Source organism: Astatotilapia calliptera, chromosome 22, assembly GCF_964374335.1.
Source record: "Astatotilapia calliptera chromosome 22, fAstCal68.1, whole genome shotgun sequence".
Classification (NCBI taxonomy): Eukaryota; Metazoa; Chordata; class Actinopteri; order Cichliformes; family Cichlidae; genus Astatotilapia; species Astatotilapia calliptera.
This window is the reverse complement of record NC_137442.1, coordinates 3397915-3414067: the sequence shown is the minus strand read 5'-3', so window position 1 is coordinate 3414067 and position 16153 is coordinate 3397915. Positions and strand designations below refer to the sequence as shown.

At 40.2% G+C, this 16153-nt stretch overlaps 1 protein-coding gene across 1 annotated transcript; it reads left to right on the top strand.

The window, feature by feature from the left end:
• Positions 1 to 2039: 2039 nt before the first annotated feature.
• On the top strand, positions 2040 to 12545 carry LOC113014114 (immunoglobulin kappa light chain-like). The gene is made up of 4 exons (XM_080296240.1): positions 2040 to 2252; positions 2360 to 2667; positions 11063 to 11114; positions 12088 to 12545. Exons 1-4 carry the CDS (start codon positions 2201 to 2203, stop codon positions 12411 to 12413), a joined length of 738 nt encoding a protein of 245 aa, XP_080152366.1. The 5' UTR covers positions 2040 to 2200; the 3' UTR covers positions 12414 to 12545.
• The last annotated feature ends 3608 nt before the right edge of the window (positions 12546 to 16153 follow it).

Here is a 16153-nt window from a genome sequence, read left to right as displayed (position 1 = left end):
CAGGACTATAAACTCTCCCAGAGCACTGGAGCATGGTGCTGCTGATGCAAAGTGCCTCTCTATGGAAATCATCTGACTGAAAACAACAAGTAGTTGGATCAAATAGTCGATGCTGTTTATCAATTAATCAGTCAGTTTATGAAAATGTTTTCTTTCTTGTGCTTTAGGACACATCCAGACATTGATGGATGTGTGGGATTTTTAAATTTGCGTATTTTCTGCAATCTTTTACAAAAACATGTCCATTGACTGAGAAAGGCAAGAAAATGTTTCATGATCAAACCAGAGCAGTACTGTATGATATAACCCCAAGTGTTGCCAAATGCCAACAAAACATGCAAACAATGTCTGAAGATAAAGGCTCAGACATTCGTCCTTGTAAGACAAAATCTGATTTCCTCTTGTTCACTTAAAAAAAAAGAAGAAAAGAAATGTTGTACTTGTCTACTCAAACACATGAACAGAGTTTCAGAGAATCTTCACCCTGAAAGAAGTTTTAGAAACTTACCTGTCAGCAAATCAAAGATCCGCTTACATGTAAGCAACAGGACAGAATAGAAAAGTTTTCCCCCAAAAAAGAACCTGCACATTTGAACATGGCGTCAAAAATGAAAGACATTAAAAAAAATCAGAGGAAAGGTACAATTTGCAAAACCTATTTTAGAGTTTTGTAAAACTCAGTACAAAAAAACTTGCAGTGATTCACATTGATGCATGATGCTGACCACAGGATGCAAAAGTTAAACATGACCACAGCGCAGAATCATTCATCTCTGTTTTAATTTGATATTTTTATAACAGGACAATCACAGACACATAACAGGTACAGCAGTCCATTCTCCCTGCAGCACGGACTACACTGCCCATCAGGCTACATTCTTTAGGGCGATGCCTGTAACACTCTGCCTGTTGCCTTCATATTAAATTATTTTTTGAATAATAATTTTTAAATATTTTTTAATATTTCTTCACGTCATAATGCTGGCAGCAAGTAGAGATGACATGGGCTGCAAGATTGAGACACAGACATTAGAGCCTCTTAATGTTTTCTTTGGGTTTCAACCAGCGTGGAATTACCATAGAGAGTGCACAGCCTAACATATGAAACAGGAGAAGACGTGTAATCCATTTATTTCAACAAAGTAATTGTAATCTGAATTGACGTGATTAGCAGAGTAATCCAAAGAGCGGGAATGTGCTGGAAATTTATTTTATTTTATGAATTTGTCACATGTTTTAGTAATATCACTTTTGGGTCACTTCGAGGTTCACATGTGGGGAAGCATTCAGCTTATACTTTATTGCACAAAGTCAGGCATCGTGAGAAAGTTGGTGACACCCAGAGGGGGAGAATTCAACAGGTGGTGAAGTCTTTTGTTAATCAGGTCTTTGAGGATGTGGGGAAGAGGCAAGGAGCAGTCTCTATGTGACACTGGAAGAGGAGATAAAGTTGTAAACTCTCTCCCTCTCTTGGAGGGGTCAAGGGTGTGACAACAGCTGTGGAAATGCCTTCTGTTTGACTGTATTTAAAGAGGGCTGCTATTCATCTTTAGAGACACGTATCAGTGCCCCACTGAATGTCGTCTCTCCCTCAACTGCTTGGGAATTAAAAAGGTGTTGGCTCATCGTGTCTGCAGACTTTGTTGATTATATTTCCATGACATTATTCTGCAGTGACAAAGTGAGATATGTCACAACAAAGGAGCGAAAACTGAAAAAGTGTTTGTTTACATTGTTGAATTAACACCGAATATAAAAGCTTCAGTGCTCTTTGGTACGGATTCTCCAGTTGTTTTTTTTTAATTTAAAAGTATTATAATTACGATTTTGATTATGTCCCCACATTCAGTGTCAATGATGGTGATGATACTGGAGGATAAACGTGAGCTCTAACACATCTGCTCAAATTTACACAGCTTTCACATCACTTCATTGTAGGGGTCGAGTTTTTCTTTATTTCTTACCTGTCTATGAATCTACAGTGTTCAGTTGAGTCACATTCCAAATATGCTGTGAAAAACTCTTTTTAAACGAGTCGTGCTGGAGTCAGTCAGATGATTTCCATAGAGAGGCACTTTGCATCAGCAGCACCATGCTCCAGTGCTCTGGGAGAGTTTATAGTCCTGAGAGTTGAACACTGGATGACTGACAGCTGTCCTTCATCACAACAGAAGCCACAGAAATCCTCCTCATCAAAAACATGACTTTGATCTGCGTCCTCATCTGGACTCTCCTCTGCTGCTGCTTCACAGGTAAAGTCCAGAGAATCAAACTCCTCTCCTCTATCAACATCTGTCCCTCTGAAATGAAGCCCACAAAACCATGAAGCTGCTTTATGTTTTTGTCTCTGTATCCTCAGAGACCAGAGGACAGATCACAGTGACTCAGCCTGGAGCAGTGAGCTCTGCTGTGGGAGGAACTGTGAGCATCAAGTGTACGACCAGTCAGGATGTTTATAACAACAACCATTTAGCCTGGTACCAACAGAAAGATGGAGGAGTTCCGAAACTGCTCATTTATGGTGCTAGCACTCGACAATCAGGGATTCCAGCTCGTTTTACAGGCAGTGGATCAAACTCTGACTTCACTCTGACCATCAGTGGAGTCCAGGCTGAAGATGCAGCAGTTTATTACTGTCAGAGTTTTCACTATCCTAACAGTCAGCGTGTGTTCACACAGTGAAAAACAGTCGTACAAAAACCTCCCTCAGTCAGACTGAACAGAAACTGAAGTGACTGCTGCAGCTGGAAGATACTGCAGAGACTGATACAGTTCACTGAGGACACACACACACACACACACACACACACACACACACACACACACACACACACACACACACACACACACACACACACACACACACACAGTAGTACAGGTCCTCCATCTTTTTTTTTGCCCAAAAAGGGTTTAATTTGTGAGAGTAAACTTGTGCAGTGTAAATAGTCAAACAGTAAAATGTAAACCTTGCAGCAGTTAAGGAGTGAAAGGCCATTTTTGTTGAAACACTTGTTTCCTGGTTAAGAGCATTGCTAAGAAACTCGTCTTTGGTTTACTTTTCATTTTCTGTTTGGGAAGATTGGGGAACATAAGGACCTGTTTTCTTGTTTTGGCATTGCTCACATCCAAAACAAATAAACTCCTCTATACCAAAAACGAACCTTCTTATCAACTTACATTGTTGTGCAAATAAAGTCATCCTGTTTTTATTAAGCTGTATATTTTCAAACATGAACATTGTTAAAATGATTTGGTCGATGTTTCATCTTTCACTTTGTTATTCTCCTGGTCTTTCATTTGTTCAACTGTGATGCTAAAGTTCAAAAAACAAATCCCAGAATTGTTTTCAGTTAAGCTAAGCAGTGCCTTCATGTTCTAATTATCTTTAACATTACAGGGCTCTAGAATAACTTTTTGCCTTGGTTGCACTGGTGCGCCACTTTTTCAACCGCATCGCTTAACACCGCGGTTTTACATGTGCCCTTTTTTGGGGGGAAATTGCTGTCCATACAGACAATATTGATTTGTAAATGATTAACTAACAATCTTGTTCTTGTGCTTAAAGTGCTTTGGCACTCTTTGGCCATAAGAATGCAGAGATGGCACCGGGTGTTATGGCACGCCGTCTTTCTCTCGGTTCTGCAATGTTTGTGTATTATGTTCTTAGTGGTGTCCCTGCTAGCTTTGAAAACCCACTCCCTGTTGGTGTATGAGCGACAGACGCTTTTTAACATCCGTGACTCACTGCTGATGCTCCACAGTGTTAGCGAGCGACCTGGAGGAATCCCGCCGCCTCTAGCATCGGTGCCGGAGGAGCAGCTTCGCCGTGATCGCTGCTCTGCGCTTCCACAGGCCCCGCTGGTTTAGAAACTTATTCCCGTTAACGACAAGGAAGCAAGATGAACAGCAATTTTACTTGCTAGCAAGGCAGGCTGGTTGGAACCAGGCTCTTGGAGCTAAACGCTCCTCACCTGTCTGCTAGCCAGCATCAAATAAACAGCCTTCCTTGCAGCTTTTTATTCTGAGAACACAAACACCACTCGTTGTAAAACCCCCCTATGGTCACAAAGGGTTAAAACACTGCGTGTGTGTGTGTGTGTGTGTGTGTGTGTGTGTGTGTGTGTGTGTGTGTGTGTGTGTGTGTGTGTGTGTGTTTGTGTGTATGTGAGTGTGTATGCTTGTTTGGTGGTGCGTTTGTGTGACCTCCTGCTTATCAAAAGGGTCATAAAAGCAGGAAGCTTACTAACCAAGAAAACAGAACCCTCACATAGGATGTCCCTATAATGAAACACTACAGCCTCCCCCACCAACAAACAGGCTGGAGAGGTGGTCAGAGACAAAGGAATGTCTTTGACCATGCTGCTTGAACTAAGTCTTACACATTTAAGTAACACAATGACAACATTTAACAATTTGACTCCAACAGTCCCCCCTTTTTGTCAACTTTGTACTTAAATTTCCACTTATGCACCCTTGTGTTTGACAGTTCAGTATAGGCTTCATTCACACACAGCTCCTCACATCATTCACTTCCTACTGCTGCAAAAGTTCACAGTTCATACATGTACGAAACGTGCTTAGCAATTATCCTACTTCTCATTCATCTCACACACAGTAAACTACATCCTGCAAGGAAACAAATGAATGTCAACAGTCAAAAACAAGAATCAACGTTCTCAAAAGAATATGCACTACAATCCAAATGTATGCAGACATAGGCATTCAAACACATCCGTTGGTTTTTGGTTTGTCCATGTGGCTTCCAGCTATCTTCAAAGCTGTAGCCTGGTCAACACTCCTCTTTATGACCCCTTTCAAACCCCCAAATCTTCTCACTGTACACATCCTGTGGGGTGATAGAGTCACCTGGTGAATCATCTGCATTTACAACTCCTCTCCTTTCCTGTTGTCACTGCAGAAAAAGTTTTTTAAAGGAAATTGGATCAAGTTGTTTATGATCTTCTCCCCCCTTTTTGAGTCATGTCCACCCATGGCTCAAAACTCCAACCAACTTATATAAGTGTACATGATGTAAATGTAAACAAAAGAAAGCCCCTTTGACTGTCTGGCTTTTTCTTCATAATGATAGCCATATTAGGACACATAAAGGCAATGGTTATATATCTATATATTTTAGCACAAATGACAATATAAAAAATATCAATCCTAACAATGCCCATGTGTCAAAGTAACTGAGAATAAAAAACAGAACACATGAAGGAGATATTCCTGGCCTGGCTTTTTATAGCAGATTATCTTAAAAATATTCTGCAATTTTGCATAATTTTTAAAAAGTTTACATTTCTTCAGTATTGAACAGCAGAAAATAGGCTTTCTTGTCCGAGGTCATTGAAGTAAAAGAAAAAAGAAAAAAAAAAGACAGAGGCTGACAGCACTGCAAACAACGGTAGACTGGTGGGTAATAAGCGAAGGAATAATGCAGAAAACAGAGATTTGAGATGGGAAACTGTTCTTGAATACAGAGAGAGAGAGAGCTGTGCATGAAGTGTGATTTTTATCTTGGTGGAAACAAAACAGTAAAGTAAGAGGGAATTCATGACGATGTTTATCAGATGTGAATAGTTTGTTGCTTCTTTTGCTGCTGGTTCAGTCAATTTTGCTTGGAGAGAGACAAAACCTGCAGCTCAGAATCAGCACAAAAAAGACGTAAACAGCGCGGACCCGACGCATCAGAATCAGTGAGCTGTCGGCTTTCAGCCCGATGGCGTGTCCGTCTACGTGCCGTCGTGTGAGAAAGCAGAGAAAGCTGATTCTGATGCGTCGGGTCCGCTCTGTGTGTTTACGCTGTGTGTCTTTGTGTGGAATCCGTTTACCTGCTCTCATTTACTGTTTGGTGGTTGATAAAATACTTTTGTGATCTTTAACCTGAGATTCCGGCGCTTCTGGGAGAATATATTTATGTTTAAAACTCGATTTAGGATTTAATGAATCAATGTCGCTTTATTCAAGCTACTCACCTCTCTCTATCTGCCTGTACTTTCAAACGTACAGACGGACTACATGAATATCTGAACTACGACCAATCAGAGAGGTCCCACCCCTGATTATCTCTGATTGGTTTAGACCACGATAGGAGCATAATGTGTGTCGGTTGTTGACCACAGGGAGAGTTTCAGAGTTGCAGAGAGTATTTTATTTATTTATTTTTTACTCGAATAGTTGGTCGTACCGCTGCGACTTGAGATTATTTTTAATCGCACTTGCGACCAAATTGGTTGCACTCTACAGCCCTGCATTACATTTAATTTTTCTAACTTAGCTTTGCTCCAGTGGTAATTAGAGTGAAAGGACTTGAAACTCAAAGTTTTACTCGTCTCTGTAAAACAAATTATTCATACCACCTTTACTTAACAGGAGCGTTACTGTGATAGTTTTAATACATTCTTCTATATTTAGTATGGTTTTAATATTTTCGTATTTTAAATTACGCAGGATATATGATAAAACAATAATTTACTTGCAAAGAGTTTTAATTTCTACACAAATACTTTCATTATGTGGAAAAAAAAGTATTTGAGATGGAATTGTTTTATTTGATCTGAGAACAAAAAGAAATTGTTCATTGTTAATATATTTAGATCATATAAACAATATACAGGTACATTTAGCAAAGAAAGTAAGAGAGAAAAAATACTACAGACGGGCATCTGAGGGTGAGGGGAGCGTGCCAAGCTCCAATCGACAGCACAGAGGGAGTTCAATGATGGCATCATGATTCTGTGAGCAGCACATAAACCAGAAGCTAGGGTGGTGATGGGGAATGACCGACGGCAATTTCCTATGAACATCACCTAATGCTGTGTCACTGTGCTAAGCATACTTTGACAATCTGAAGAGGGTCTTCCTTTGTGTCATTGTTGTTGTCATTTGCATCATGACCACTTCTACAAGACTGCTAAAGTGATTCAACAGGTGGGATCATAACAGCAGTAAAACAACTGGATCCAATACCCTTTCTGAGAAAGGTTTTCTGCAGAGATAAAAAGGACAATAGAGGAGTCCTAAGTATTCCCCCCACAGGAAGAATGCCTGAAGTGAGGCGATGAGGGTTGATAGAGGCCATAAAAAAGGGGCTCTATCATATAATCATATATGCTTAGAGGTATCAATTGTATAATGATAGAGGTCTGATCCTTGGTAGTCTGCAAAGACTCTTCCAGAGTGTTCTGGCATGCACACACATCCTAAGGTCATGAGTGAGGTCGTACCTTCTTTATATAGTATGGGAGGACACCTACTCTGTATCTGCTTAAGTATAAGAGCCTTTTGTTTAGGTGGACCGCTGGACTCCTGGCACCAGCTTTTAAGGAGACGTTCACAGGGCCATATCTTGATACACACACACACACACACACACACACACACACACACACACACACACACACACACACACACACACATACATACAGTGCCTTGTCTTTGTAACCAAGGGGGGTTTACGAGGGGAGGTACTATTGTATTGTGTGAACTGTTTTCCCAATAGCAAGCGGAGGCCATCGTTGGGGTCATTTTGTGGTAGACACCGACGAGGCCTCCATTGCAAGTAAATTGATCGATCGCTGACTGTCTCGTTTTCTTCATGATGAATTAGTCTCTAAACCAGCGGGGCTTGTGGAAACACAGACCCAACAACACCCAGATAGAAGACTAGTATTAATAACTGACTGCACACTTATTTCCACACTGTCATCCTCGAGTAGCTTTGAGGGAACGATGTCTTGCCCCAAAGACATTTTGTAGGTTTGGTGCCTCCTTAGAGTACGAGCACCTGGATGACTGAGAACCTTCACAGATCTATTTTCAAGCTGAGCTCAAAGGTCAAAGCCAAGCTTTTTTCAATACACTGCTCAGCTTTCTTTATCATAATCGTACACATCATGGTTTTGTCAGCTTCGTTTCAGAGAAAAGATTTTTGCAATGATTGTTTCTCGAGACTTTCTCCAACTTTTCCTTGCTGTGCAAAAAATGATGGTATTTGTTTAAGAGATCTACAGTGTGTGTGTGTGTGTGTGTGTGTGTGTGTGTGTGTGTGTGTGTGTGTGTGTGTGTGTGTGTGTGTGTGTGTGTGTGTGTGTGTGTGTGTCCTCAGTGAACTGTATCAGTCTCTGCAGTATCTTCCAGCTGCAGCAGTCACTTCAGTTTCTGTTCAGTCTGACTGAGGGAGGTTTTTGTACGACTGTTTTTCACTGTGTGCTCACCCACAGACTGTTAGGATAGTGCCAACACATACAGTAATAAACTGCTGCATCTTCAGCCTGGACTCCACTGATGGTCAGAGTGAAGTCAGAGTTTGATCCACTGCCTGTAAAACGAGCGGGAATCCCTGATACTCGAGTGCTAGCAACATAAATGAGCAGTTTAGGAACTCCTTCATCTTTCTGTTGGTACCAGGATAAACGGTTGTTGTTATAAACATCCTGACTGGTCGTACACTTGATGCTCACAGATCCTCCCACAGCAGAGCTCACTGCTCCAGGCTGAGTCACTGTATATTGTCCTCTGGACTCTGAGGACACAGAGACAAAAACATAAAGCAGCTTCATGGTTTTGTGGGCTTCATTTCAGAGGGACAGATGTTGATAGAGGAGAGGAGTTTGATTCTCTGGACTTTACCTGTGAAGCAGCAGCAGAGGAGAGTCCAGATGAGGACGCAGATCAAAGTCATGTTTTTGATGAGGAGGATTTCTGTGGCTTCGGTTGTGATGAAGGACAGCTGTCAGTCATCCAGTGTTCAACTCTCAGGACTATAAACTCTCCCAGAGCACTGGAGCATGGTGCTGCTGATGCAAAGTGCCTCTCTATGGAAATCATCTGACTGACAGAAACATGCAAGTTAGAATAGAAGAGAAAGCCTTTTTTTGTCACTATAAAGTTGTACAAAGAGATACAGAGAAAATGAGACAAAGACACAAAGTTGCAGGGGAGAAGTGCCAGAAACACATTATATTAGATTAATATTTCAAACATGACAAAATGCTGATCTTACAGCAGCAAAATGATTGTATCTCTACAGTTTAAACATTTCTTATGCACAGAGTGGATAGTCATATTTACTATATCAGTCTACTCTTCATTCTATCAGAAACAGTTTTCACAGCTCGTACATTTTCTTTTTACACATGTATGTAAGCATTGAGCCAAATGTAATAATGGCAACATATTAAATGAACAATAGTTGTCTCTTGTATATAATACATCTATATATACACTGTCACACTGTCATACTTGTCTTTGAGTGAAGAAATGAATGACCAACAAGACATTTTTCTCCTTCATTTCTGTCACACAAAGCTGTATGAAACGTTTCTCGTGGTTAGTATCATGGTTGCTAGGCAACCTGAACAGCGCGACGCAGGCTAGACCGTCCCATTTCACAAGCCTCTCACTTCCGCACTTCTCGTACTCATAGTACGCACCGTAGTGCGCGTACTTCAAGCGTGCAGACCCTGAATTGGGACACAGCCACGGGCTTTACACAGAGACCTGACTGAACTGGAACAGAGGGAGCATGGGAACCAAACCTAGGAACTAGAAATCATAGCAAAAGACATAACCAGAATAACCTAAAGCATAAGATAATAATAATTAACACAAAACACTGGGTCACATGACCCAGGACCATGACACTTATAGCACTAGAATTAAATAATAAGGGAAGGATTCTGGATCAGCATCATGATGAAAACTTGTGGCCGTAGTATATACAGTATTCTGGAGAAGGTATAAAATGTCACCGTATGTGTGTGTGTGTGTTTTATGTGTATGGATTTTTTAAATTATTACTCATCATATATTACTGTCTATTAAACCTGATTTTTTCATCCCCATGATAGAACAGAGAAAACCCAACTCAGGAGTGGTCCAAACATTTATAATTCTTTATTCAATCATCTTCCGGAAGAGAGAGACCCCACACAGCCCAAAAGCCAGTTGCAAGATCTCTAGAAGCCAAAAATGTGTCTCGGGACGGTGTAACTCCGTCACAACAGGTAACAATAACGCCTGTACCAGTTGTTGTATAGCAGAGGTGCTCAAGTATAAAAACAATAATAAACACAATGCTTTGGTTCTATAACATTTTTCTATCATTACTTTATTTTGGATTAGGTGCATGAGCTTTTAAGTATGGATAATTAAATAATAGATTAATGAAACACCAGAGTGTGCCCTGTTCTGAGATGTACAGCAAGTGGAGAGTGACAGATGAGATGAGGAGATGGAAGAGTGACTCACAGGCAGAGCCGAGTTCATTTCCCACAGTTTTGTTGTTTAATGCTTCCGAGCGCTGTCACCAATCTTTGCATTTTATTATCATCTCATAACACTTCTTTAATCAGCTGCCATCTCTGCTGTGGACTTTTTACTGTCTACAGTCTCAAAGCAACACAGACCTCCATCACTATCTGCAGCAGGAGCAGCAGCAACCCCTCTACAGCAACAGTGTTGTTGTTATTCAGCCTGGTTCTACGTGCCCCTTTTGAACTTTGAGCACCCGTCCCTTCCAGCATCTCTGCACGGCCCTGCTCAGAATCATTCATCTGTTTTAGGTTGACATTTTATATGTTTTGTAGAATAACAGGACAAACTGTGAGACTGGAAAGACTTGAGTTTCGTGCTCTGTTTTGTGACGTAGTGTGTAATGCTCAGCAGTATTATCATTTTAACTGGTTCTGTGCGCGATCTGAAGACACTAAGTGTTTGTGAGAGAACATAAAACTGTTTTGATGCATTTGTCAGGTTTTACCTGATGAGTTTTAAGTTTTGTGATTGTAGCTTGAAAATTAAATTTAATGTTTAGAGTTATGATAAAGAAGGTGGAAGCATTAAAGTGATGTATCTTAACAGTTGTAAAATGTAAATGACCAAATTGGATTATTGGAATATAGTTTTATTGTGTTTCGTTGTTTTTATGTAAAAATTATAATTTTAATATGTTATGAAATTATGATTTAAAGAATTCATATTGTTGAGTTTGTTTGTTTCAGAGTCAGAGAGCCGTGTCTCTCTACAGTCAGAGGTTTTTGTACGGCGCCTCAATGAGTTTGTATCACTGTGGTACACGTTCGGTGGAGGAACCAGACTGGATGTTGGAAGTAAGTCAGACTTAAACCTCATTTACTTTAGCAAAATTCTTTCTTGTGGTTATCTTAACTTTTCTGTTCAATGCGCCTAAAAAAAACCTCAGGAAAATAGTTTTTAGATAAATTTTCATGAAGAAACAAAGTTAGCTTCAGAATAAATGTTAAAATGAATATTAAACACAATATAAAACATCAGAGTGGACTTGAGGATATTTTACATATACATACATCTGGTTAAGTCTTGAGAGCTTTTAGTTTTAATCCAGTCTGACAGAGTCAGAGAGCCGTGTCTCTCTACAGTCAGAGGTTTTTGTACGGCGCCTCAATGAGTTTGTATCACTGTGGTGGACTTTTGGTGGAGGAACCAGACTGGATGTTGGAAGTAAGTCAGACTTGGAGCTTTTTTTTTTAATGTAATTTTCTTTTCTTTAATTTCATTTAATATGAAAGGCTAGTAAACTTTTTGTGTAACTGATTAATTATTTTATTCATAAATTCTGTCCTAAGAAACAAAGTCAGCTTTGGAAATGAATATTCAGACACTCAGGACAATTTCCAATGAAAAAAGTTAAACTGCACAGAGTGAAGATAAAGATCTCTGGTGTTCTTATTGTATCATATCATTTACAACAATGTAAGCAATAAAAAAAACCACATTAGGTAAGTAGTGGTATTGAGTTTCTTATCCAGAACAAGCTGTTTATTATGAAGAACTGATGATGTTGAAGCTTAACATCTTTTAAAAGTGTTGACACATCTTTGTTTCGTTTTGTTGTTTTTTATTTCCAGTGTAGTTTGAACATATTTCAGCTCAAACTGTGTGATGATTCTCTCTGTGCTGATATGCATGAGAGGTTTCTTAAAGGGAAGTGAAACAATGTGTGAGTGAATGACTGGTGGAGCAGAAAAAACACCTGACAGAAACTTCTTAACGGAGAAATTCAAATTGTGGTTCCTGTCCTCTAAGCTGATTGGTGTTTCCTAGGTGATGCCCGCCCCGCCCTGAAGGTGCTGGGTCCCTCCAGTGAGGAGCTGAAACAAGGGGAGGCTACAGTCATGTGTCTGGCCAACAAGGGCTTCCCCTCAGACTGGAGTCTGTCCTGGAAGGTGGATGGCAGTGGCAGCATCAGCTGGGAGGAGAGCAGGAGCCCCGTGGTGCAGGAGAACGACGGCCTCTACAGCTGGAGCAGCACCCTGAGGCTCCCTGCAGACCACTGGATGAAGGTGGGCTCTGTGACCTGTGAGGCCACGAGGGGCTCCCACACTCTGGTCTCAGAGCCACTGATGAGAGACCAGTGTCCCCAGTCCTGACCAGACTAACTGTGACTTTCACACTGCTTTTTTTTTTTTTTCCAATTTCTTCTCTCATTTTTCATTGCTTTGTTTAAAGTTTAAAGTTTGTTTAAAGTTTTAAAGAATAAAAAAATATCTATATTAAATAAGGACCGAGTGTTTGTCTTACTTTTGTGGTGATGTGAATTTTAAACTCTAAATAATGATTTCCAGGGTTCTAATTGGAAGCCAGTGTGCTATCTGTAGTCAATATGAGTCAGTAGAATTAAGCCACTTTCAATACATGAAGTAAAGCAAAGTTTATGTTAAAGAGTAAGTGCGAAGGGGAATTGAGAGACACTGCCATTACTAAGCAGGATATTAAAGACATTACATTTATGCAAATTCATTGCATGCTGTGTAATGAAATGTTTCAGCATGTTGCAGTTTGTTGTATAAAACACTGACTGCACAGGTGGAGCAGAAAAGCGCTGTATAAGAATGAGTCTATTCTCGTGATCAGTGTTGGGGCAGGTATTTTAGAAGTAATTTAATATACAGAGTTTTTTTGTTAAAAGTATTCAGTACGTTATTTTGTTTTGTTTTTTTTCTGTAAAATCACCTGAAACACAACATGTCATAACTGTCATTGAACAATATGAACTTGTAGGCTACAGTCTCTCACATCAACATAAATCCCTATCCTAACGACGACACACATATTTTCTTTCTCTTGGCATTTAGGTATATGAATACCTGTCAAGGGTCCTTGACATACAGGTCTCCGACTCGGAGGACAAAAATTAATGTCCTGTGTCTTAGGAGGGCAGGATTGCTTTGCTTTTTCTTTATACGATGCTTCGCAGTATTAGTTTTGCCTAACAACCTGTTTTTGACTCCTAAATTGTCATTAATGCAACCGCTCTACATAACAGTCAGTGTAACTGATTATAAATCTTTTATTCATGAACCTACACATTACGCTTTATTTACTAGGTGTATGTATTTTAACAGAGCAAGAGGTGGACCACACGTTTGAAGAGCTGCTGGTCTTTATAACTGGGGCTGACTTACTTCCACCACTGGGGTCCTGCAACATAGACTTTTATGATCAGGAGTCGGGGATACGCATCGATGTGCAGCTTATCCCTGTATCTTCCGAGACGTGTTGCATACGAGGATCAATTTAAAGATCTTATGAACACTGCATTAAAAGGATTCCTGGGATTTGGAAAGCTGTAGCTGCATTTACATGAACTGATGCTGGAATGCTGTGGTTAAAACCTCTGGCCTTTTGGGAGGAAGTTGTGCTATTCTAAGTGTTCTGAAATGGGATTGCTCCTGGGCTTCTTCACATTGTACATTTTAAAAGTGTTTAGTATAAAAGTTTTTTGTTTTTACAAATGTGACTGTATATAGTTGTATTTATAGTTCTGTTAAGACAGGGTAACGAGGGAATACACCACAGAAGGCAGACACAGCTGAACCTCATCAGACATGACGAATACACTCACACAGAACGCAGAATCCAAATAAAACAGGGAACCAGAGAATAGCTCTGAGACACGGGTTGACAGAACATAAGGAACAGAGGGACGAAGAGATGCGACTGGAAAACAGAAAATAAATGAAACGAATCATATTAATAATCAAAAACATGAATAGGAAGTCAACAGGTCTTTGGACCATGGCAGTGTTGAAGAGCAAAAAAGAGAAAATCTAAAAACCTGAGAAAGAAAAGATGGAAATTTGATCATTTGACTGATTTGGACTTAAAGTTTCTATTTGAAGTATTTGCTAAATTGTGCAGATAATTATGACTCACTGACTTTTGCTGAGTTCATTTAGTGTTAGATTTTTTTTCTTACAGAAATATGATTTTTGATAATGATCAATATTTAGAAATTGAGATTTATTTGAGCTGGTATGAAGCAGAAGTCAAAGGTCACAAATGATTTGTTAAAAATAAATGATATATTTCCAACTTTTTTTTCCTTTAGCATTAATGACATTTTCATTGTGTGTGTGTGTGTGTGTGTGTGTGTGTGTGTGTGTGTGTGTGTGTGTGTGTGTGTGTGTGTGTGTGTCCTCAGTGAACTGTATCAGTCTCTGCAGTATCTTCCAGCTGCAGCAGTCACTTCAGTTTCTGTTCAGTCTGACTGAGGGAGGTTTTTGTACGACTGTTTTTCACTGTGTGAACACATACTGACTGTTAGGATAGTGAAAACTCTGACAGTAATAAACTGCTGCATCTTCAGCCTGGACTCCACTGATGGTCAGAGTGAAGTCAGAGTTTGATCCACTGCCTGTGAAACGAGCTGGAATCCCTGATTGTCGACTGCTAATATAGTAAATGAGCAGTTTAGGAACTCCTCCATCTTTCTGTTGGTACCAGGATAACCAATTACTATAAATATTCTGACTGGTCGTACACTTGATGCTCACAGATCCTCCCACAGCAGAGCTCACTGCTCCAGGCTGAGTCACTGTATATTGTCCTCTGGACTCTGAGGACACAGAGACAAAAACATAAAGCAGCTTCATGGTTTTGTGGGCTTCATTTCAGAGGGACAGATGTTGATAGAGGAGAGGAGTTTGATTCTCTGGACTTTACCTATGAAGCAGCAGCAGAGGAGAGTCCAGATGAGGACGCAGATCAAAGTCATGTTTTTGATGAGGATTTCTGTGGCTTCTGTTGTGATGAAGGACAGCTGTCAGTCATCCAGTGTTCAACTCTCAGGACTATAAACTCTCCCAGAGCACTGGAGCATGGTGCTGCTGATGCAAACTGACTCCAGCAGGACTTGTTTAAAAAAAGTTTTTCACAGCATATTTAGCATGTGACACACATGAACCCTGTAGAATTTATAGACAGTTAACAAATGGTCTTTGAGCGCAAAATCTCCAATGGGAGATTGAGAGACCCGTGATGGACATTTAGATCGACTGTAAAATTGACCTGCAGTTGTTCGCACTAAAGGAAACCACCATCATTTCATGTGGCTACCATATCGGCGCCACCTGTGGTCTCAAGGCTGGAGCTGACCAACAAAAAACTCTGTTTCTGAAGACAGACTCTGTAGACTCTTCGTTCCCATCCTGTGTCCCCCATCCTGGATTCCAAACACCTTTGAACGCTTATCTCCAAGGCTGAGGTCAGACGGCGGGTCTAGTCCCAGCGCATGCTGCAGGACCGGATGTGCTGTCTACACCGACTTACTCTCACCCCTTACTCACACCTGTTGCTTGTCATGTGCTTCTATGGTGTATTAAGATTCATGTGCTTTTGTGCTGAGGTGTTTTTTGTTGTTCTCCCATCAGAAGCTCAGTCTGGGTGGAGCTTTTTTTTCCTCCTCTCGCCTCATGTTGTGTATTTTTGTTGTTTTTCTTATCAGCCTACCTCTCTGACCTGTCTTCCCAATGTGATGTTTGTTTTGAAGTATGTTTGGTCTGAGGGTTCCTTTGTGTGTGTGCTGTGAGATTATTATTTTATCATGTGTCTATAATCGAAATGAGTGAATCATTGTACTGCTGTAAGCCACACCATACTCCTTATTATAGAGAGTATAATTAGTATGTAGTTGTAGTTCTAGTTTGCACTATGCTTCTGAATTACAAAAGAATCATTAGAAAATCATTAGATTCATTAGATAGGTTTGTACTATCCTATACTGTTGATTTACTGTGAGTGAGTTACACTGTTTCATGGCATTTCATACTGCTGAGTTAAGAAGAGAATACTGTGTGCAGAGAGCACAGAGCACATTCCACAGGAGCTC